This window comes from Silurus aristotelis (assembly GCF_946808225.1).
Source record: "Silurus aristotelis genome assembly, chromosome: 29".
Classification (NCBI taxonomy): Eukaryota; Metazoa; Chordata; class Actinopteri; order Siluriformes; family Siluridae; genus Silurus; species Silurus aristotelis.
The window spans coordinates 7397336-7422794 of NC_139602.1; the positions used below are offsets into that span (position 1 = coordinate 7397336).

Sequence of the window (25459 nt, forward strand, 5' to 3'; positions counted from 1 at the left end):
TCACTGATTTTTTTCTATAGATAAACGTGTGAACTGGTCTAAAAAAAAAAAAAAAAAAAAAACACAGTGTATACTGATGGTTGTGGACAATGGAACAGAGCTCTCGTATCTCTAAACTCAAAGATCACCATCTAGATGAAAGATCAGGGTCCAATAATAAGTGCCACTCTTCTGGGAAGAGGTTCCACTGGATTTTGTGGAGGTGCTTAATAGGGTTTGAGCTCTATAGCAGGAGATCTTCCAACCCATGGAAAGCGGATCTTTATGAACCCATTAACCAACCCACCATCCAAACCACCAAATGTCTCACCATCTAACCCATTATTTATCCTGCCAACCATGCAACCAACCCACCACCCAACCCACCATCCTCCCAGCATCTAACCTATTAATTATCCCGCTAACCATCCAACCAAGCCACCACCCAAGCCACCATCCATCCCACTAACCAACACGCCAACCAGCCTACCATCCAACCAACCCACCATTCAACCCACCAGCCAATTCACTATTCAACCAACCCAACAACCAACTCACCATCTAACCCATTATTTAAACCACCACCCAACCCACCATCAATCACACAACCAACCTACCATCCAACTCACTATCTAACCTATTATTTATCCCACCAACCATCCAACCAACCCACCACCCAACTCACTGTCCATCACACCAACTAACCCGCCAACCAGCCTACCATCCAACCAAGCCACCATCCAACCCACCAACCAATTCACTTTCAAACCAAACATTCAAGTCACCAACCAACCCACCAACCAACTCACCATCCAACCCATGATTTATCCTGCCAACCAACCTACCATCCAGCCAACCCACCACCCAACCCACTATCCATCCCACCAACCAACCCACATTTCTGGTGAGATGTTCCACTAGGTTTTGTGGAGATTTGTGCACCAACTAACTTAACATCCAGCCAACCCACCACCCAACCCACCTTCCATCCAACTCACTCACAACAACTTATCATTCAACCTCACCGACCCACCCACCCATCAACAACCTGCAATATGGCAACCACCTTAGGCTCCTTTATTCTTCATGCATATGAAAACAATTACACCATGCAATTTAATAACAACAACAATAATAATAATTCTGTGTGTGTTTGTGGGCGGGACTTCAAATAAGGTTTCCTCCTGTGATGCAGAGAGAGAAGAGACAGAGACTGTGTGAGAGAGAGAGAGAGAGAGAGAGAGAGAGAGAGAGAGAGAGAGAGAAGTAGGAGGAGGAGAACTGGATGATTGCGACGTGTTTGTTCTTTTCGGACCAGGAAAAAAAAGCAAAAGGGAAGCAGGGAGATGACAGCGGACGGTATTTCCGGGCTCGAGCGCTTCGAGAGCGCGGGGAAGGGCAGGGGTCTGCGGGTGAACCGAGCGTTCCGGGTGGGCGAGCTGCTCTTCGTCTGCCCCGCGTACTCGCACGTGCTGTCGGTGAGCGAGCGCGGGTACACGTGCGAGAAATGCTTCGCGAGGTAAGACAGGGGGGCGTCTGTGTGCATGCGGTACGTCTAGACATGCGTCTAATGGCACGAGGGAAGTTATTTCTATGAAAGGGACGCGCTTTTGCGCATGGTTTGCGACGCGACCGATACACGACCGCGCAATTCTTATTTATTTATTTCTAATTATAAGTAACCATTTAATTATTTTTATTTGAAATATGCAGTCAGTACCTCAGGATCAGACACCCAAACATCTGAGCCGCACATGCTCGAGTTCCCCAGATGTTCCTCCAGACTCAGTGGTGCACAGGGGCATTTATTGCCCCTTTATATCTCGTGTCCCCTGAAGCCATGGTTAAAGCTCATGTACTTGATGCAGATCCTGTTTGTATACATCATGATCATCTCCACATCCTGCATTAAACATTATGCTCTTCATCTCCCATGCTTTCTTTTTTTTTTGAAAGTCAAGAGGTCTGGTTACACATGACCACACTTGGGCATGTGTGTAAGCAGGACCGGTCTCTTAAAAGATATTTCTGGCTGCTGTTCCTGTGGCTCCTCCTTAGTCGAGAATCTACTCCCGAATCCGAAGCATATCCATATTAGCATTCGTTCCAAGAAGCTCCAGTCTTGTGGAAAGATGTGGCTTTTAGGTTTTGTGGAGATTTGGGATCATTCAGCAGGGTTCAAGTCAGGTACTGTGCCGGTGTTGGTGAAGTTAAGAGGTTCTAATCCATCCCAACAGAGTCGGAGCTCTTCAGCAGGAGATCTTCGACATCTTCTCAACCCATTGTGAACTAGGGCACTATCATTCTGGGATTATATATATATATATATATATATATATATATATATATATATATATATATATATATATATATATATATATATATATATATTTGTATTTATAATTTTTTTATAGATATATTGTATCTAAAATATAGATATCTAAAATATAATTGTTTATTTATTATTATTATTATTATTATTATTAATATTTATATATTAAATATTATATCAAATATTGGTATTTTTTATAGATATATATTTTTTATTTTTTAGATTTTTCCTCAATTTATTTATATATTTTTTTTCAACTAGTCCAATCGTTAATAAAGCCCTTTTTTTTCAGGTGCATTGTAGGATTTCACAAGCACAAGGCGTATGTTACCGAATTCCTGCGTTCCCAAAAAAAATATATATATGTATATTTAAAAAAAAAAGTTTTGTCCTCCTTGGAGAGCTTTGAATATGTTGATACCTGACGAATTGTCCAAATATACGCAATTGTTTTTTTTAGCAAATTTCACCAAAAGCTAGAAAGGTGTCGCTCAGAATTGGGACAAGGCGTCCTTCCTGTGGCTCTTTCGAAGGAGGAGAGAAGAAAAAAGTGTGAGGCATCCTGATTACTGCAATGCAGTGGGAACCTATTTCCCCCTGCTCTCGGTGTGCACCGTGGTGGAATAATAATACCACCGCTTCACGCTTCATGTCAGACATGGAACGATGTATAGGTCTATCAAGGTTACTTAATCCATGATGAGGACAAAAGTATTGAAAAAACTATTTTTCCCTGGCACCCGCTTATATAGCTCCATAAAGATCTGATGTGGATGTAAATGATCTCCTACTATAGAGCGCCAACCCAATTGATCATCTTTGGGATGGATTGGAACACCACTACGGAGATCCTCATCTTACCTACATCAGCAACTGGCTTTACGTATGGTCTTGTAGCTTAATGAGCTCAATATCTCCACATAATCTCCCCAAAATAATAATAAAAAATCCCTTCAAAATCTCCTCAGAATCTTCACAAAATCTCCACAAAACCTTTGCAAAAACTCCACAAACCCTCCTTAAAATCTCCACAATATCCCCCCCCCACCAAAAAAATCCCTTAAAATATCCACAAATTCTCGACAAAACTTCCACTAACCCTCCTTTAATTTTCATTAAAATCTCTTCAAATCTCCTCAGAATCTCCTTAGAGTCTCCACAAAATATCCACAAAATATCCACAAAACCTCCACAAAATTATAACAAATCTCCACAAAATCTCCACAAAGCTTCCACAAAACCTCCTTAAAATCTCCACAATATCTGCCCAAAATAAAAAATAATCACTTTAAAATCTCCACAAAATCTCCTCAAAATCTCCACAAAATCTTCACAAAACCTCCACAAACCCTCCTTAAATTCTCCTCAAAATCTCCCCAAAGTCTCCTCAATATCTCCACAAAATCTCCATAAAACCTCCACAAACCCTCCCTAAACTCTCCTCAAAATCTTCCCCAAATCTCCTCAATAATTCCTCAATATCTCCTAAAAATCTCCACAAAACCTCCACAAAACCCTCCTTAAATTCTCCACAAAATCTCCTTAAAATGTCAAAACCTCCACAAAATCTAGTGAAACGTGTTTCCCAGAAAAGTGGACTATTTGGATTAAATGCTGACTGGGACGTTGAAAATGAATCAGGACGTGTGCAGTAAACAGGAAATGAATTTTCGAGCCTCCTGGTCAGTTGCTTTGACCTTCGAACGCATCATTGAAAGAAAGTTCACGTCTAAAAATACGAAGTGATCCAAAGTGACCTGCTGAGTGACAAACGGTTTTTCGCAGATGGGGGAAAAATTGAGCGTTTTCCGAACTGGAGAAACTTTCGGATTTCTTCTAAAGTTCAGGAGAACTCCATAGAAGCGGAAAAGGTCTTCTGAGACAGACGAGACTAGTTATATCTCGATAATAAAGTGTGTTATTCTGGCCTCTGTTGCAGACACACAGTACCATGTGGTGTAATACTGCACCAGGCTAAGTGTGTGTGTGCACCATATGCTCTTGGCCCGATGACCATCCTGTGTGTGTGTGTGTGTGTGTGTGTGTGTGTGTGTGTGTGTGTGTGTGTGTGTGTGTGTGCAAGACATGTCTGTCGATAAATACCGCTCCTGTTTTCCCTTCGTAGAAAAGAGGGCCTTTCAAAATGTGGCAAATGCAAGAAAGCGTTCTACTGCAACGTGGAATGTCAGGTAAGAACCGTCCGGCAAAGAAAACTAACTAAATTTAACTAAAATAAACATATTAGTTAAATTATTAATAAAAATACATAAATAAATATATAAACAAGCAAATAAATAGATAAGTAAATGAATAAATAAATAATCATTGGTCAAGGTAAAAAAAAAAAAAAAAGAAAAGAAAAAGAAATAAAGCCTAAATAAAAACCTAATGTGGCAAAAAAAAAAAGTATTGGGACACCCAACCTATTTGGAAAATACTACTACTAAATAATAAAATAATTAATAAATTAATTAACTAATAAATAATTATCGGTGAAGGTAAAAAAATTAAATAAATAAATAGCCTAAATAAATACCCTATGTGGCAAAAAAAAAAAGTATTGGGACACCCGCCCTAATTGGAAAATACTACTACTAACTTACTAAATAAATAAATAAATAATAAAATAATGAATAAATAAATAAAATAAAAATAATCATTGGTCAAAGTAAAAAAAAAAAAAAATAATAATAATAATAAAATAGCCTAAATAAATACCCAATGTGCCAAAAAAAAAAGGATTGGGACACCCACCCTAATTGAAAAATACTACTACTTCTTCTTCTTCTTCTTTCAGCTGCTCCCATTAGGGGTCGCCACAGCGGATCATCCGTCTCCATACCACCCTGTCCTCTACATCTGCCTCTTTCACACCAACTACCTGCATGTCTTACCTCACCACATCCATGAACCTTCTCCTTGGCCTTCCTCTTTTCCTCCTACCTGGTGGCTCCATCTTCAGCATTTTTCTACCAATATAATTCATGTCCCTTCTCTGCACATGTCCAAACCATCTCAATCTCGCCTCCCTCACCTTGTCACCAAAACATCCTACATGTGCTGTCCCTCTAATAAACTCATTTCTAATCTTTTCCATCCTCGTCACTCCCAACGAAAACCTTAACATCTTCAGCTCTGCTACCTCAAGCTCCACCTCCTGTCTTTTACTCAATGCCACTGTCTCTAATCTATACAACATCGCAGGTCTCACCACAGACCTATAAACTTTCCCTTTCATTCTTGCAGATACCCTACTATCACAAATCACTCCTGTCACTCTTCTCCACCCACTCCACCCTGCCTGCACTCTTTTCTTTACTTCTCTAACACACTCTCCATTACTTTGCACTGTTGACCCCAGGTACCTGAACTCCTCCACCTTCTCCACCTCTTCTCCCTGCAACCGCACCACTCCACTGCCCTCCCTCTCATTCACACACATGTACTCTGTCTTACTCCTACTGACTTTCATTCCCCTTCTCTCCAGCGCATATCTCCACCTCTCCAGGATCTTTTCAACCTGCTCTCTACTCTCACCACAAATCACAATATCATCTGCAAACATCATAGTCCAGGGAGACTCCTGTCTGACCTCGTCCGTCAACCTGTCCATCACCAATGCAAACAGGAAAGGGCTCAGGGCCGATCCTTGATGCAGTCCAACCTTCACCCTGAACCAGTCTGTCGTACCTACTGCACACTTCACTGCCGTCACACTGTCCTCATATATGTCCTACACCACCCTCACATACTTCTCTGACACACCTGACTTCCTCATACAATACCACAACTCCTCTCTCGGCACCCTGTCGTACGCTTTCTCTAAATCCACAAATACACAATGCAATTCCTTCTGTCCTTCTCTATACTTCTCCATCAACATCCTCAAAGCAAATAAGGCATCTGTGGTGCTCTTCCTCGGCATGAAACCATACTGTTGCTCACAGATGGTCACCTCTTCTCTCAGCCTGGCTTCCACTACTCTTTCCCATAACTTCATGGTGTGACTGATCAACTTAATTCCCCTGTAGTTACTGCAGGTCTGCACATCTCCCTTATGCTTAAAGATCGGTACCAGCACACTCCTTCTCCATTCCTCAGGCATCCTCTCCCCTTCCAGAATCCTGTTAAACAGTTTGGTTAAAAACTGGTCCAACCGACTTTCCATTCTTCATCCTCTTAATCGCTGCTCTCACTTCCTCCTTACTAATCCTATCTACATCCTGCTTCACCAACTCCACATCCTCCAACCTTCTCTCTCTCTGATTTTCCTCATTCATCAGCTTCTCAAAATACTCCCTCCATCTTCTCAACACACTCTTCTCACTAGTCAACACATTTCCCTCTCCATCCTTTATTGCTCTAACTTGCAGTACATCCTTCCCAGCTCGGTCCCTCTGCCTGGCCAATCGGTATAAATCCTTTTCTCCTTCCTTAGTGTCCAACCTCTTACACAGCTCCTTATATGCCTTTTCCTAGGCTTTCGCCACATCCCTTTTTACCTGCTGCCGCATCTCCTTGTACTCCTGCCTACTTTTCTCATCACTCTGTCGATCCCACTTCTTTTTTGCCAACCTCTTTCCCCTAATGCTCTCCTGCACTTCCTCATTCCACCACCACGTCTCCTTGTCTTGCTTTCTATTTCCAGATGTCACACCAAGTACTTTTCTAGCTGCCTCCCTCCTCTCTCCTGCAGTAGTTGCCCAATCATCCGGCACCTCTTCACCACCACCAAGCCCCTGTCTGACCTCTTCCCTGAACCTCACACTACACTCTTTCTCCTTCAGTTTCCACCATCTTATTCTTCTTTCAATCCTTACTTTCCTCCTCTTCTTCTTCGCCTCCAAAACCATCCTACAGACCATGATGTCTAGCTACACTGTCCCCCGCCAACACCTTACAGTCTCCAATCTCCTTCAGGTTGCATCTCCTACATAGAACATAGTCCACATGTGTGCCCCTTTCTCCACTCTTATACGTCACCCTATGATCCGCCTTCTTCTTAAAATACGTGTTCACCACTGCCATTTCCATCCTTTTAGCAAAATCTACCACCATCTGCCCTTCCACATTCCTCTCCTTAAAACCATACCTACCCATCACCTTCTCATCACCTCTGTTCTCTTCACCTACATGCCCATTAAAGTCTGCCCCAATCACCAATCGTTCTTTCCTAGGTATACCATCCACCACTTCATCTAATTCACTCCAGAATCTTTCCTTCTCCTCCATCTCACAGCCAACTTGTGGAGCATAGGCACTGATGACATTTATCATCATCCCTTCAACTTCCACCTTCACGATCATCACCCTATTAGAAACTCTCTTTACGTCCACTACACTCTTACTGTACTCTTTCTTCAGAATCACCCCTACACCATTTCTCTTCCCATCCACACCATGATAAAACAGTTTAAACCCACCTCCAATGTTCCTGGCCTTACTCCCTTTCCACTTGGTCTCCTGAACACACAGCATATCTACCTTTCTCCTCTCCATCATATCAGCTATTTCTCTCCCTTTACCAGTCATAGTACCAACATTTAAAGTACCAACCCGAACCTCTACTCTCCTACACTGCTCCTTTTCCTGCCGTCTCTGTAGACATCTTCCTTCTCTCCTTTTCCTCCTTCGGCCAACAGTAGCCCAATTTCCACCGGTACCCTGTCGGCTAACGATACCTGTGGCGGTCATTGTTAACCCGGGCCTCGACCGATCCGGTATGAAATTCTCATTTGTGATCAGCATATTTGATTTGGCACATGTTTTACGCCATTGGATGCAGTAGCATGGACTTTCGATGTAGCAGACCCAAACCTGCCCACAGCATGACAGCGGTCCTGTGCACAAAGTCAGCTCCATGAAAATCTAGCTTCTCTATGAGTTAGGATTGGAACATATACTGCTAAAGGGCCCTGACCTCAACCCTATTGAGATTAATAAGAGAGTCAGGTGTGCCTATACTTTTGGCTATTGGGTGTGTTCAAAGGAAGCTAACATTTTGTTTTAATTTAGAAACATCTCACATTGTGCAGAAAATCCAGTCTTGGTCACTAACCTGGGAATAATCGGAGAGTAATGGACTGTCTGAACGTGTGCGTGGGTTTTTTCAGCGAGGCGACTGGGCGATGCACAAGCTGGAATGCTCGGCCATGTGTTCGTTTGGGGAGAGCTGGTGTCCTTCAGAGACGGTCCGTCTGGTGGCTCGGATACTGAACCGCATGGTGAGTGTTTCAGAACTTTACATAAGCACCAGAGAAAGCCAAGGAAAGAACACAATGTTGGATCGCAAGATGCCCAGAACTCTTACATCCTTACATGGGCAGCAGGAATCCGAGGTTATTCCAGGCATTGTGTGTCCATGCGCCAAATCCACGAAGGTTATGAGAGTTATGGGTTCGAGTAAAAGGGATTCACAGCATTACTAAGACATGCAGAGGGTGAGAGATGGCCCTTGTTTTTAGCAGGCAAATAGTTAGCAGATATAAACGTGTACTAGCTAAGACCTTCGACAAGGAATTGTTTAAGGATTTTGGAATAAGACTTCCTTCTCCATTTTCTTCCCAATTCTAATCCCATATATGTCCACTATATGGACTATTTTAATCCTATATATATGTCCACTATATGGACCATTCTAATCCCATATATCTGTCTACTATATGGACCATTCTAATCCCATATATGTCCACTGTATGGACCATTTAAATCCCATATATATGTCCACTATATGGACCATTTTAATTCCATATATCTGTCAACTATATGGACTATTCTAATCCCATATATCTGTCCAGTATATGGACCATTTTAATCCTATATATATATATATATATATATATATATATATATATATATATATATATATATATATATATATATATATATATATATATATACACAGTATAGACCAAAAGTTTGGACACACCTTCTCATTCAAAGAGTTTTCTTTATTTTCATGACTATGAAAATTGTAGATTCACACTGAAGGCATCAAAACTATGAATTAACACATGTGGAATTATATATGGAATTATATACATAACAAAAAAGTGTAAAACAACTGAAAAATGTCATATTCTAGGTTCTTCAAAGTAGCCACCTTTTGCTTTGATTACTGCTTTGCACACTCTTGGCATTCTCTTGATGAGCTTCAAGAGGTAGTCACCTGAAATGGTCTTCCAACAGTCTTGAAGGAGTTCCCCGAGAGATGCTTGGCACTTGTTGGCCCTTTTGCCTTCACTCTGCGGTCCAGCTCACCCCTAAACCATCTCGATTGGGTTTAGGTCCGGTGACGATGGAGGCCAGGTCATCTGGCGCAGCACCCTATCACTCTCCTTCTTGGTCAAATAGCCCTTGATGCCTTCAGTGTGACTCTACAATTTTCATAGTCATGAAAATAAAGAAAAATCTTTGAATGAGAAGGTGTGTCCAAACTATATATATATATATATATATATATATATATATATATATATATATATATATATATATATATATATATATATATATATATGTCCACTATATGGACCATTCTAATCCCATATACATGTCCACTATATGGACCATTTTAATCCCATATATGTCCACTTAATAGACAGCATCCCCAGTGTAGCAGTCGGTTATAGTAAGATGTTTCGGTGTCTAATAATGTGTTTTGTTCTCTACCTCCATGTAGAAAGTTCAGAAAGAGACGAGCACATCGGAGAAACTTCTTCTGTTGAAGGATCTGGAGGCCAGTAAGTCACTCTGATCGCTTTGCTTTTCATCCTGGTCCTGCCATTGTCATCTTTCCTCATTTTCTGTCACTTTTCCTCTCATTGGCTCAGAATTTTTATTTTTATTAATCATTATTCTTTTTGGTCCATACAGTTCGACTGTTTTTTTTTTTTTTTACCATATTCCTTGCATCACTAAACACTATACTAAACTTTCATTAATCGGAATTCTGTTCAGCGCCCAGTCAGTATTTAATTCAGTATTCGGGTCTAACATTTCATTTCATTCAGAATTCTGTAATCCGATCCATTTCTGTTCAGCATTCTGTTCCGAACCATTTGATTTATTTGGTATTCCATTCAGAATTCCATTGTGCATTCCATTCAGTAATTTATTCACTATTCCATTCTGTTTCAATTCCATTTAGTCTCCTATGCAAAACTTTTTGTTTTTCTATATGAATTCATTCCATTTAGGATTCCATTTAATATCCCATTCTTTATTACAATCAGTATTCCATTCTCTATTCCATTCTGCATCCGAATCAGCATTCCATCCAGGATTCCATTCAGTATTCTGTGCTGAATTCCATTCAAGATTCCAATCTAAATTTAACATTCCATTCGAAACGGAATGGAATTCAGTATCCCGTTTAGTATGCTATTTTGTATTCAATTACATTCAGTATTTCATGCTGAATACTATTTAGTTTTCCAATCTGAATTCAGTATTCCATTCTGCATTCCATTCAGGATTCCATTCAGTATTGTGTGCTGAATTCTACATTCTATTTAACATTCCATTCATCATGCCATTTAGTATTCCATTCTGTATCCCATTCAGAATTACATTAACTATTCGGGGCTGAATTCCATTCAGTTTTCCAATCTGAATTCAACATTCCATTTAACATTCCATTCTGTATTACAATCAGTATTCCATTCTCTATTTCATTCTGTAACCGATTCGACATTCCATCCACAATTCCATTTAGTATTCTATGCTAAATTCTACATTCCATTTAACATTCCATTCATCATGCCATTTAGTATTCCATTCTGTATCCCATTCAGTTTTCCAATCTGAATTTAACATTCCATTTAACATTCCATTCTGTATTCCCTTCATGCAGTCCATTTTGTAACGAATTCCATTCAGTTTTCCAATCTGAGTTCACCATTCGATTCAACATTCCATACAGTATTTAATTCGGTATTCGTTCGGAATTCCCTTCCGGATTCCAATTCCATTTGACATTCAATTCAGAATTTTTTAATCAGTATTCTATTAACTGTACTGTTCTGCTGCTGTTGCCACTGTATCTCTCATCATTTGTGCAACATCTGCAGTTTCTTTAAACTGAAATCTCTCTCTCTTTATCTCTCCCTCTTTTTCTCAGACCTGGATAAGTTGGATAATGAGAAAAGGGAGATGAACGAGGCAGACATTGCCGAACTGCATCACTTCTACTCCAAACATCTGGACTTCCCTGATCATCAGGCTCTGCTCACTCTGTTTGCTCAGGTACACATCTGGCTCGATTCATCACACATTCGCTCTCTTTTTCTCTTTCTCGTGCATCACACTGGGCTCGGTGTAGCCTCAGAAATAGAACCGGATGCTCCGAATTCGCAGGAAGATCATCTGGAAAGGTGGAGATGACAAACCTAAAGCACAAAATGTCCTCATGGCATCTCCGCTTGCATTCTCTCTCTCTCTCTCTCTCTCTCTCTCTCTCTCTCTCTCTCTCTCTCTCTCTATCGCTCTCTCTTTCTTTCAGGTGCACTGTAATGGTTTCACGGTGGAGGACGAGGAGCTCTCCCACGTCGGATCAGCTCTGTTTCCTGAGTAAGAATCCAAACCTGAACATGAGCATCACGTATAACGGCACACGTCAGGCATTTCACCTTCTTTAACCTTCTTTCACCTTCTTTCACCTTCTTTCGTCACTTTCCTCTCTCAGTGTCGCACTGATGAATCACAGCTGCTGCCCCAATGTCATAGTCACCTACAGAGGGACCTCAGCAGAGGTGCGAGCTGTGAAGGACATCCGCCAAGGGGACGAGGTGAGACACTGCAGCCAACTCGCTCAGGTCAAAGGGTGAAGAAGGACAAACGAGGGTGCGGGGAATCTGGTATCGGGAAACCAAAGGGGTTCCTTTAGGGCTCTTCGAATATTTAAGCTTTCCAAAAGGCATCTACTTCAAACCCAGTCATTAACAGGGGACAGTTTTTATTATTATTATTATTATTATTATCATTATTATTATTATTATTATTATTATTATTATTATTATTGTTAATATTTATTTACTTAATGTATATTGACTAAATTTAATCATTTCATGATTATTCCATTTTAATCATTTTTTTTTACATTTTTTTAGTAAATGTATTCTTGTAGTTAATTTTTTTATTTATTTGTTTGTTTATGTGCTCATAATGTTTATTTTTTAAACAAAGATGATCCATATTGGGTTTTCAGAAAAGATGCCAGAGGTCAAAAACGCAGTAACTGGCGAGTCATGAATTTTGTGTGTGCGTGTGTGTGTGTGTGTGTGTGTGTGTGTGTCTTCACGCACTTTCAGATCTACACCAGCTACATTGACTTGCTTTACCCAACGGAAGACAGAATGGAGAGACTCAGGGACTCATACCACTTCACCTGCGACTGCAAAGAGTGCAAAACAAAATCCAAGGTGTGTGTGTGTGTTTGTGTGTGTGTGTGTGTGTGTGTGTCCAGCATGAAATTTTTCTTTACCATCTTTGTTTTAACATTTTAAGTACTCTACATGAACCTGTGTGTGTGTGCACTCTAGGACAAGGTAAAGCTGCAGTTGAGAAAGGTGGGCGGTGAAGAACCACGCTCGGAGGAAATCAGGGAAATGCTTCGCTACGCGAGAAACGCAATCGAAGACTTCCGGCGAGCCAAGCAGGAGAAAAATATCCTCTGCTTTTCTTTTTTCAAATGACCAACCCTCTAGATGGAAAAACTATTTAGATGGAAAGAATTCAGATTTTATAAAAAAAAAGACAAAATCTGCATTTACTTTTAGGCAGAAGGGCTTTATATAGTTATAAAGATGCTGATATATATTTGGAGGAACCAGCTGTGTGTGTAGTCCTTGACTCCTGAGCACCCCCTGCAGAGCTGCTGGAGATATGTGAGCTCAGCATAGACAAAATGAGCTCTATGTTCGAGGACTCCAACGTCTACATGCTGCACATGATGTACCAGGCAATGGGAGTGTGTATGTACATGGAGGATTACGACGGAGCCGTGAGCTACGGAGAGAAGGTCATAAAGCCATTCAGGTTCGTTAACACACACTTGATGCATACACACACACACACACACACCCACACACACACACACACACACACACACACACACACACACACACACACACACACACACACACACACACACGCATTCTGGTCAAACATTTTGTTCATTATTTCATTTCATGTAACATTCCATTCAGTATTATGTTTAGTATTTTATTCAGTATTTCATTTGGTATTTCATTCATTTTATTACATTCAACATTCAATTGAATATATAATTCAGTATTCCATTCAATATTCCATTCAATATTTTATTAAATTCAATATACAGTTTAGTATTTCACACAACATTCCATTCAGTATTCTGTTCAATTCAATATTCCATTCAGTATTTCATTTGATTAAATATAAAATTTACTATTTCATTTGAATCAATATACAATTCAGTATTTCACTCAACAATTCATTCAGTATTCCATTCAATTCAATTTACAATTTAGTATTCCATTCAATATTCCATTCAGGATTTCATTTGATTCAATATACAATTCAGTATTTCACTCAACATCCCATTCAGGATTTCATTCAGTTTTCCAATCAATTCAATATACAATTCAGTATTCCATTGAGTATTCAATTATATTTAATATACAATTCAGTATTTTACTCAACAATCCATTCAGTATGTCACTCAACATTCCATTCAGTATTCCATTTAATTCACTATACAATTCAGTATTTCATTCAATATTCCATTCAGTATATCACTCAACATTCCATTCAGTAGTCTATTATATTCAATATACAATATAGTATTTCACTTAACATTCCATTCAGTATTCCATTTGTTTCATTCCATTCAGTATTTTGTTTCGTTCAACTTTCGAATTGATTACAATTCATTGAGTTCCATTCAGTATTTCATTCATTCTATTCCATTCAACATTTTAATAAACATTTAATTCGCGTTTCCATTCCATTCAACATGTTATTCATACAAATTTATTTCATTCGGTATTTCATTCGGCATTCTATTGAATAATTCATTCAACATTCCATTTCTTTCAGTATTCCATTCAGTATTCCGTTGCACTAAAATTCCACTTAGTATTCTGTTCAGTATTTCATTAATCATTTTATTCAAATTTCTTTCTATTCAGTATTCCACTCAACATTCTATTCAATATTCCCTTCCATTCAACATTCTATTCAATATTCCATTTTAATGCTACATTCTTGTGATTACAAAAACCTCGAATTATTCCTCGATGCGAAGCATGGTGGCACTAGCACAGAGTCAAAAGTTAAAAGACTCTTCAGTTCTTATCTTGAATTGTCCACATGATCCTTTGTTCTTGTCCTTTGTAAAAGCTGCTTAATCGCATGAGCTATTGAACTACCAATCACGTGACAGTATGATGCGTGCAGGCAGTTGTATCCCGCCTACTCCCTGAACGTCGCCTCGATGTACCTGAAGCTGGGGAGACTCTACACGGCTCAGGATCGACCATCCGCTGGATCCACCGCCCTCAAAAAGGTGGTGCAATAAAAACTTTCTAAACAAATGTTTTTTTTTTTCTTTACAGATTGTTTCTTTAATTGCATCTAAAAAGTTACGAGTATGAATGTACTTTTATTTTTATTTATTGTTGTTTTTTTTTTTTTGTCAGGCTTTGGCCATAATGGAGGTGGTTCATGGAAAAGATCACGTCTATGTTACAGAGCTGAAGAAAGAGATCGGCATGCACCAAAAATAACAAAGCACAAACTTTGATGGTACTGGCCGTACAAATTAAAGAACTTTTTTGTACTCTCCAGAGCCAGGAATTTCTAGACCTGGAGACTCATTACTTCTTACCAGGGGTGGAAAGGGTCCTGAAAAACCATAAACGAGTAAAAGAGTAGCTCAGTGATACTGTATTGTGTTTTTTATTTATTTATTTATTTTTATTTAATTGTAACTACTTTTTTTTTTTTTGTCCGCCCATCACACTAGCTAAACTACCCAACATGAAACAAACGAAAAAAAAAAAAATTCAAGACCTTTATTACCATTCTTGGTCTTGATTACAGGGTACCTACACATTTTTCAGTTCATAATTATAATTTTTTTTTACCCTAATATTTAGGTTTCCTAAAGAATTTAAAGACCATATTGAAACATCTGAAATAATGATTCGAAATTCCAACTATAACATGCGTCACGTTATGTCAGAGTCTGAATCTATGATGTTTTCTGTTTAGTCGCACAGTAGGGGGCGCTGTAGTGTCACGGCAACTGCTGCCTCACAACATAGCAACCAATAACAGCTTTGCAGATCCGGTTTAGCGTAGATCGTTTGTTAGCGTTGAGACCTTCTGGCCGTTCAAAAATGATGATGCATTTTTTAACATTGCCGTGATGTTTCAAAGAGCCGGAAAGTAAATAAACGGCAGGAGGAAATAAAGCGTCGTACATTTTGCTTGAGTGTTTTCCGACGTTTCAGTCCAGAATAGCAACTTCAGGGAAATTATTGAAAACGAGAAGTGTAGACGCGATTATCTGGATTAGTGTAGCCGTCGCCTTTGTTTTATACAAATATTTTTGAAAAGCGAATAAGGCAATAGTATGGAAACGCAAATATTTTTTTAAATACTCAATGTTCTTTTTTCCGGGACTAATCCAGACCTGGAAATCACTTAAATCAAATTCCATACTTCTTTATACTTTTCTAAAAAGTGTAGGAACCCTGCGATTAGGACGTTCTGGTGTCGTTATGCTAATGCCAATGAGCGCCAACTGCCTCCGTGATCAATCCCAATTTGCGCCAGTTCTACACTACGTTTCTATGCAATTCGATTACAGAACTCACTGAGGCGACATGAGGAGGAAACCATGAGAGGAACCCGTCCTCATAAACCGAATGTCCACTGCAGTTCCAACATTGTTGAGGTTATCAACTGTTCAGCGATGGAGAGAACTGTTTGTGCCAGATGCAAACCCCAAGCATTGCAGCAAACAGTTTACAGCCCAAGTCCATCTACATGGTTCTTAAGTCGAACCCTTCAAAGCCACCTCATGGAGTGCAGAGAACATCCCGAGCTGCCTCGAGTGGATTTCAGTTGATGATCCAGAGGTAGGGTGCCAGAACAGATCAGGGAGAAGTACAGGACATGATTGACTTACAATGATCTTATTTATATGTCTGGGCAGGTGAGAGGTAAGGGCCTTGCTCAAGGGCCCAGCAGTGGCAGTTTGGATGGGAATGGGATTCAAACTCATGACCTTCCAATCAACTCTTTAGAATGTACTCACCTAATAAACAACTTAATTATAACAAATTTTGAAAGAAAAAAAAAAACTGAAATTACAATAATGATTGAAGGCACTAAGTACATGATTTTACCAAAAGTTTGTGGACACCTGAGTTTAAGTTTGTTGTGTGCTTCTTGAAGGTCCCAGCTCACATTTAGTCACCATTTGCTGTTATAACGAGCTTCAATCTTCTGAGAAGGTGTTTCACTAGACTTTGTGGAGATTTTTGACAAAAGCGTGTAGAAGCCATAGTTGACATTCCAAACCTTTCCAAAGATGTTCAATAGGGTTGGAACACTATAGCAGAAGATCTTAAAGGAAAAATGTTATCTTGCAGCATTCTAAAAGGCCATACACAACTTTGGCTGGAAAAGGTCTGGTGTTCTAATACTTTTGGCAAGAGTAGTGTTTTAAAAATGTTCTAAAACAAATCCAAAGAATTTTCCAGATATTTACTAAGTTCTAATGTGAACAATCGACTCATAGTACTCACAATACTCATTAAATCATTACAGGCTGCATGTCTGCATAGTTTTTCCGAGTCAACGATCTACGTAGCAAGGCGAACCTTTTTTTTGTTTTACGGACACACATTGGTATAATAATAATATGGATGTCATCCAAATTCTTACTTGCCAAAAATGTTTTCTTTCTGTTCAGATTGTATTTATTCACATTATTAATAATCATAATAATAATAAAAATAATAATTACAGTTTTTCCAAGTTGCTTCAGAGCATTTCTCGAATAGTTCTTAATATCTGCGAACCAGTAAGTGCATTAGTACAAACAGGACCACACAATGGATTACCTGCAAAATACCTTCTCAAATTCTTTAGTTTACTTTGGAACGTGATTATTTGAAAATTTGTAGTATTTATGTATAAATAAATAAAAACTATACATAGTTTGAATAAGTTTAATGCAGGGATTTTAATGAGATATATATATTTTTAATAATAATAATAATAAAAAAGTTTTTTACATTTGTTAAAAGTAAAAAAATACTAATAATTATATAAAATAAGTAAAAAAAGGTTTTTTTGGGGAAAAATAAATATATTAAATAATAATAATAATAATAATAATAATAATAATAATAATAAAATTTAAAGTCCTATAATCAAGACATGTTAGGAGATGCTTTTCTGTGGATTGTTGTAAGGATTATTTGTTTTATGATTTATTGTTGAATGCAAACGTCTGTACACTCCTAGAGAAAGTTTTAATTTTTTATTTATTTATTTCTTTAAATTATTTTTATTATTTTTTTTTTAGTTTATCTACAAAAACTGTAAAAACATTTTCACTTTATACATGATTAATATTCAGACTTTGGGCCAGACTGAGAAAATAATGCTTTATTGTATAATAAAGAAGTAGGACAGTTCTAGAAAAAAAATATATATATGTACATAATTAAGTCGAACAATTTGGAAATAATAACAAAAATCAATTTAGTAATGAATACGTAGGACTGGTGAGAGAGACTGGAATGCAAAACAGCAAATATACTGTCACTGTAAAACCAACACACACGAATAAAAAACACAATAGATAACAGCTTGTATATATTTATATACAAGTAAATATAGATAAAAACATGCATAGATTTCTGTTTGATGGTATTAAAAAAGTACCAAGTCGTATTAGAATTGAAAACATTCGTACTGGTGAGAAAGAGCTTAGTTGCATTATTTACTTTTAGCATATTATAAAATTATTACTAGAAAACAAAAATAAAAATTTGAAATATTGTGACACAGAAGCACTGAGTGACCCACATATTAGTTATAATACTTTTTAGAACTGAACTTCGGTTTGGACGTGGATGCAGAGTAGAGTATTGGGTACAAGTAGTGTGTGTAAGTAGAGTGTTGCGTCATATTATTGTGTAAGTAGTGCATTGTGTCGGATTATTGTGTGAGTACTGTGTGTGAGTAGTGTATTGTGTATGAGTATTGTGTGAGTAGTGTATTGTGAATGAGTATTGTGTGTGATGCGTGTGTTGTGTGTGAGTAGTGTATTCTGTATATGAGAAGTGTATTGTGTGTGAGTAGTGTATTGGGTGTGTAAGAAGTAGTGAATTGTGTATGAGTAGTGTGTTGTGTGTGTGAGGAGTGTATTGTGTATATGAGTAGTGTATTGTGTGTGAGTAGTGTGTTGTGTGTGTGAGTAGTGTGTTGTGTGTGTGAGAAGTGTATTGTGTATATAAGTAGTGTATTGTGGGAGTAGTGTGTTGTGTGTGTGAGGAGTGTATTGTGTATATGAGTAGTGTATTGTGTGTGAGTAGTGTGTTGTGTGTGTGAGTAGTGTGTGTGAGTGTGTATTGTGTATATAAGTAGTGTATGAGTAGTGTATAGTGTGCGAGTAGTGTATTGTGTATATGAATAATGTATTGTGTGTGAGTAGTGTATTGTGTGTAAGTAGTGTATTGTGTGTGTGAGTAGTGTGCTGTGTGTTAGTAGTGTATTGTGTATGTAAGTAGTGTATTGCATAAGTAGGGTATTGTGTGTGTGAGTAGTGTATTGTGTGTGAGTAGTGTTTTTTGTATGAGTGGTGTATTGTGTATGAGTGGTGTATTGTGTGTGTGAGTAGTGTATTGTATGTGTGAGTAGTGCATTGTGTATGAGTAGTTTATTGTGTGTGAGTAGTGTGTTGTGTGTGAGTAGTGTATTGTGTATTAGTAGTTTATTGTGTGTGTGAGTAGTGTATTGTACATGTGAGCAGTGTATTGTGTATGAGTAGTGTATTGTGTGTGTGAGTAGTGTGTTGTGTGTGAGTAGTTTATTGTGTGTCTGAGTAGTGTATTGTGTGTGTGAGTAGTGTGTTGTGTGTGAGTAGTTTATTGTGTGTGTGAGTAGTGTATTGTGTGTGTGAGTAGTGTGTTGTGTGTGAGTAGTGTATTGTGTATGAGTAGTTTATTGTGTGTGTGAGTAGTGTATTGTGTGTATGAGTTGAAAGGTTTATATGAGTAGAGTATTGCATGTGTATTGTGTGTGTTTATGCATATTGTATTGTGGGTCGCTGCAGATTTTGAGTGTGTTCAGTAAGGCACTAATGCACTGGTTTAGGGCACTTCACCAGTGCACTGCAAAGGGAACATATTGAAAATGTGGCTCAGTTTCCCTACACGGAATATTTACAGCAAACACAAACTACACGAAAAGGAAGTACAATAAATGATCACTTCTTCGATAAACCCAGACACACACTGAGCGCTGGGTGCTACAGAAGCCGAGGCCTCACAACGCAAAACTTAAACACATACACATCAATAACACAGAGTCATACACTAATGTAGCCTTAAATTACTATCTGTACAGTGCAGAATACGAAACTATACGAAACTGATGAATTTAATGGTGGCATTGAGGCTTGGGGGGGGGGGGGGGTATTTATTATATAGTCGCTGCGTTAATTTGCTCCTGGATTTCCCTTTTGAAAAAAACTGTTGAATGCAATTTTTTAATATCCTGATGGGACGTGGTGTCTTCTGGCTTTGTCCACATCCCGTTTTTGAAAAAAGTATAAAAACGGGACATTTCTGAAGGAAACAAGCAAATATTCACGTAGTAAGTCGATGTCGCGGACGGTTTTTGAAAGACAAAATATGTCGCTTTTGAAAAGCTTTTCGTTTCTGTTACTTGACACAGGGAAAATAATAAATAAAAAAATAGAGCTATAATTAAATATAAGAAAAAAGTACAGTTAAAAAATAGGTTTTATCAACTCCGTTCCACATCCAGTCCCCGTTTGCTTTTATAATGAGCTCGAGGAAGATGTTCCACTAGATTTTATGTAGGTTACAGGGAGATTTGTGCTTATTCAGACAAAAGAGCATTAGTAAATAGTATGTAGGTGATGTAAGGAGGCCTGGGGTGGCGCTCCAATTTATAACAAAGGTGTTCAAACGGGATGGACGTCCACAGCAGGAGATCTTCTACCTCATCCAACCTATGAAAAGCAGATATTAATGGAGCAGGATTGGGTCCGAGGGAAAAATTTAATGCTCCAACATCCAAAGACGGCGTAAACAATTGTGTGCATCCATTGCTGTGAAGAACCACATACTGCTATGAAAGTCAGGTGTCTTAATACTTTTATCCATATTGTGTACTTAAGGAAGCAAAACCACTCATAATTTCTTCTTCACGAAGTGGAGCTTTATACTGTACAATAAAGCTCTGTATGGACTCGTGGGTTTCAGAAGGTGTAGCTACAAGAGCTAGATGTCGTCCCCGAAAATGACAAGAGGGTGAGTTCTTCAAAAGGAAAATTAAAGAACCATGGTGTTTCTCCACTGGTTTACCGATGAGCCGATGTTCCGCTGGTCCAGTGTTTTAGTCTGAGTGTCAGGAGTTAAAGGTAGCAAGACAACAACTACATACAACAACAACAACACACATTGACAAACAAAAACACAGAGTTTGACTTAGATGAGTCTGGTGTTCTTCAAAAACTGGATCAGAACCTGGTATACAAATTTGTACTGAGTCACTGTCTGGACCATCAACATCCTCTGCAGTCGCAAGTGGTTTAGCATGACCGGGACCTCCACCCTCTGAAAGGTAAACAACAGTTTAAGAACTTTATAAGAGTCAGAAGGTTTTCCATGAGCAAGTCTTCATGTCATTGAGAAAACAATGAGACAAAAAAACCCTCCCTCTTAAACCTCACTGCGGTGCTTCTTACCTCATTGTGCTCCAGGCAGCTGATCATTAACTCGGTGAGAATCACGACTCCTGTGCGTCCAACCCCAGTGCTGCAGTGAATCACAACCGGCGGCTTGGGGTTTTTCGAGGCGTCCAACATGCTGTTAGTGTGACGACGCACAGACTGGATCTCCTCTAAATATGCTATAGAGAGGCAAAAAAGTCTGGTCAAGAACGTTTTAACCAGAATTTCTACAATATATATAGGAACCGGTTATGGGGTTTTTACCGAGGAAACCTTGCACATATTCGGGGCAGCCCTGCTCGGGCCAGTCGGTGTACTGCAAGTGCCACACGGTGCGTTCCTGCCCAGAGAGCAAGTGCTTGACCTTTAACCCCGTCGTTGCGTAGCAACCCGAGTCCGTGCGGAATTTGGTGGTGACCTTGAACTTGCCGTGCGTGGCCGAGTTGTGTTTGGAGCCAAGTTTTGGCCAGTACCTGTGACTTTTAGAACGACCTCCTTCCTGCGAAGACAGGAAAGTTCTCTACAATATTCCAGCTTCCTAACATTGCTGTGATATGCAAAGAAAGAATTGCACGGAACATGTGACAAGTAACAAAGACCCCTCCTTTAACGCAAATTTGGAGGTGCACACTTGTATACAATGTCTTTGAGTGCACTACAATTAAATTTTCTCTTCAGTTGAATCAGGACACCCAAACACGTGTTCGATCATTACAATGCCCTGGAAGATCTCCTGCTAAAGAGCTCCAACCCTATCGAACTTCGAACGTCACCCCAGACCTCCGAAGGTTCATTACGTCTATAAGCAAAAATACAAGTGTTGACTCAGAGTTGATACCTCCTCTGCCGTAACCATGGCAATGACATTGACCCCTTGCTCCCAGACCATCTGCCAGAAATCGTGGCAAGTGTTGGGAAGAGGGCCCTGCGTCGCAATGTAGTGCCACTCCTCCCCTCTGATCAGCATCTGCACATGAGTATGATGGTTATATTATTATCGACCACTAGAGGGCAGCAGCATTCACTCAAACACATCCTTTGTATCAAAATGAAATAAATAAAATTCGAAAATGCCCTGAATATCTGTTTTCGAAAAATTTAAAACAATACAAAAATAGCAACTATGAGCAAAAAGTTCTAACCTAGCAGCAAGTCTAAAGCTGAAAATGCTAGGGGTAATTCTGTTGTAGATAGGCCCCAAGTTTAAAATTTGTAACGCTGCTGGAGTTTGCATTTATTTGTTTCTTTTTGTTTTGTCTGTTTCTCAGGGCCGGGGCTCGAGAACTCGCCTTTCTATGATGTTTCGACGATGCAGAACTCACCTTGATGTGGGAGGCGTTAATGTAGCCCGTGTTGTTCTCTTTGTTCGGTACCAGCTCTACTCGATTCTCGTCGTATGGAAGCATGTCTCGAAACCGGTTCCTATCAACGTTATCAGGTAGCGTGGCCATGCCTAAGTTACAATCGGCTCGCTTTTTAGGGATCTGCTCATATTCTGCAAAGAGGCGCTCCTCCTCCAGCCTCAGCTCGAGATGCTTACACTGACACACCCAAAGACATAACAAAAATAAGTGATATAAGGGGTAATACGGACAGGGATATAAAACGTCTCTTACACTTTTCTGGTCATTTGCGTCAGTTCACCTTAATGACCACTTTTTTTGCGATGAACAAGTCCGAATGAACAAACTCAGAGAGTCTCGTACCATTTCGTCCGTGTTGGCCTTGCTGGAGACATCCTCGCGAGTGTTTACCGGGACAGGCGAACGACCACTGTAGAGTCCGTTCAGAGCAGCCATCATTAATGGACTCTTCACTGAGTCCACTGCATTCTTCTGCCTCTCCAAAGTCTTCATGAAGAAGGAGAAAAAGATCCTGAATAATTTTCATTCATCTAATCTCCCGTACTGCATGACATTTTATGTGATATGAGATACACAATATGCACAACAGTTTGTGGACACGTGTGTACTTTTTTAACATGTTTCTAAGAAGATAAGGAAATCAGATAAAAGCAGTTCTGAATGCAAAATGCCACTAAAGAGGCGCAGTTGTTTTCTCACCCTCTGTGCGATCTCTCTCTCCACAATGCTGTCCTCTATGGCAAACATCTCAGAGACAGGTCTCTCTTTTACTGGCTCTTTCCTCACTCTCTCCTTCACGCTGGTGAGATCGGGCTCAGAGATGGATGGTCCCAGGGTCACCCCGCTCAGGTTCACTGGCTCCATACGGCTCGGACTCTGCCTCCCGCAATGACCCCCTGCATAGGTATCAACCTGTAAAGGTACCTGTGCCACCTCTGGTGAACCTCGGCTCCGGTCCTGCATCCATACACAACAGCATGATAATATGCTTAAAGGATATAGGATTGGAATTATATGCTGTAACATGGTTAGTCCTTTAAAAGCTTTGCATAACAACAGAAACAAAACATAGGTGATGAAGTACCTGGTTGTGGTGCCTTAGTGCGATGCTGCTGCTCGACCGTGGTCCTGGGTACTCCGGGGGAGGTTTGTTAGGAATGTTAGCAAGCGCTGCTTGTAGTTGAGCACTGATGTCCTCGTTAAGGCCAGGGATGTGAACGTCAAGCTCGGGTGTGTACTCCTCCTCGTCCTCATCGCTCTCACTGCTGTGAATCAGCATGGTGACATTAGAGAACGTTTTCTGATGCTGGTATTTTGGGTCAGTGTTGGAGGGTTTCTGGGCTGGCATTTGCACCTCAGCCGGCTGAGATGGTTGTGGAGGTGGGACCTGTGCCTGCTGAGGAGGGATCAGGGGTGGCACTTGTTCTCGGAGTGTGTTCCGTCGAGGCAAGGGGGCTACACTGGCTCCCTTGAGTACCATTGCAACTTCCATACTGTGTCGTTTGGCAAGAGTGGAACGGTGCTTCATGGCCGTAAGTGGCTCACTGACTTCTTGTAGCGACTGGTGCACTACAGCTGAGCTGTCCGGCTGGAAGGTTTTCACTGACAGCTGGACTTTACGCGTCACCAGTTCCGGACTAGAGCCCCCGATGCAGCGTTGCCGATGGCTCGCCAAATCTGGTGTGCTGGTAGCTGGCCTAAAGGATGCCGTGTAAGGGGGTGGAGGCCTCGTTTGGTAATTCCTAAACACATGGGTAGTCCTGTTAACCACTTGCTGTTTAGTATTGGCCAGCTCTGGTGTGCTGACGGTATGCGAGATGCCATTTGGGGTGCCGGTTTGTGGCTGAGCTGTTGAAGAATGTACTAATTGGCCCTGAGGAGGCTGGGAGGAGCCGGCATGAAGTCCGTATATTGTCTGAGGGCCTCCCCCACCACCATAGGGTGTGTGGTATGGGCCTTGTTCACGCATTTCTGGCTGGCTGTACACTAGTGATGGTTGGCGGTAGACATACGTGTTGCTGATATTGAGGCTGCGCAACGATTGGCTGTGGCAGTCAATGGTGTGGGTGTTCTGGAGAAGGCAGCGTTTCTGTCGCATCACTGCATCATACTCGGGTGTGGGCCTGTAGGAAGGAGGGATGATGGCGGAGTGTCGGTGACTGGGGATAAAGTCGGGCCGCATGAGCTCGCTGCCCGGAATGCTGGGGCTTGAAGACAATGGCGAGGAGTGAATGAAGGTCTGTGAGCGGTTCAGGGAGCTTACGCTTGGGCTGCTGCACATGCTGCCATTAGGAACCAGGCCGTTACGATAACTAAACTCCACCAGATTTGTCTCTGACTTACAGTATGGGTCTTCGTGGAAGATGCTGTCTGTTAAGTGGCAGAGAGACAGATAGAAATACAGAGGCAGAGAAAGAGAGGGAGATGTGGGAATTATTTCTCAGAGGTCATGAGCAGTGTGTATTGGTTACTACAGTTCCCCCACTGGTGCAAGGTATTTAAGCCTTGCTTCAACTAAAGTGAGCGATGTAGCTTTAGTACTCCGACTTTTCAAAACGTTCATGCTAATACCAGCATGAATTCACCATGGTCACTCACTACACTAGCTGTAGATACCACTAGCTGTAGATGATTCAAACATGCCTTGTTTAACCAGCAAGACCTTCAGATTTCTTACTTTATTACTTCCATTCCATGTCAAGGAAGTTTCCTCAGATCTATTAAACAGTTTCAAACCTAGTGGTACAGCAATTAACTCACATTCTTTGCTTATCATGTGGTCGTGTTATATGTGTGTGTGTT

The 25459-nt window shown here is 40.1% G+C and overlaps 2 protein-coding genes across 4 annotated transcripts in view; one reads left to right on the forward strand and one right to left on the reverse strand.

The window, feature by feature from the left end:
• The first annotated feature begins 1158 nt into the window (after positions 1–1158).
• On the forward strand, positions 1159–15229 carry smyd2b (SET and MYND domain containing 2b). 2 transcript variants are annotated; one of them, XM_083535135.1, is made up of 12 exons: positions 1159–1498; positions 4437–4500; positions 8425–8535; positions 9990–10050; positions 11430–11554; positions 11811–11878; positions 11994–12096; positions 12619–12729; positions 12850–12973; positions 13171–13345; positions 14747–14855; positions 14989–15229. In XM_083535135.1, the coding sequence occupies exons 1-12, from the start codon at positions 1326–1328 to the stop codon at positions 15073–15075; spliced, it is 1311 nt and encodes a 436-aa protein (XP_083391261.1). In that variant the 5' UTR covers positions 1159–1325; the 3' UTR covers positions 15076–15229. The 2 variants fall into 2 exon arrangements, 1 of the variants encoding a protein (XP_083391261.1); XR_014532399.1 differs by having other exon boundaries at positions 1194–1498; positions 14733–14855.
• Positions 15230–17959: 2730 nt separating this feature from the next.
• The window catches only part of LOC310722491 (tyrosine-protein phosphatase non-receptor type 14-like), a 38269-nt gene continuing 30769 nt past the window's right edge, over positions 17960–25459 (reverse strand). For both annotated transcript variants that reach the window (XM_083534964.1, XM_083534965.1), the window contains exons 13-20: positions 23742–25027; positions 23357–23614; positions 23000–23143; positions 22616–22834; positions 22132–22260; positions 21558–21792; positions 21309–21472; positions 17960–21177 (exon numbers count right to left, since the gene is read on the reverse strand). In XM_083534964.1, coding sequence (XP_083391090.1) covers positions 21049–21177; positions 21309–21472; positions 21558–21792; positions 22132–22260; positions 22616–22834; positions 23000–23143; positions 23357–23614; positions 23742–25027 — 2564 coding nt within the window. In that variant the 3' untranslated portion in view covers positions 17960–21048. The remainder of the gene's footprint in view (positions 21178–21308; positions 21473–21557; positions 21793–22131; positions 22261–22615; positions 22835–22999; positions 23144–23356; positions 23615–23741; positions 25028–25459) is intronic.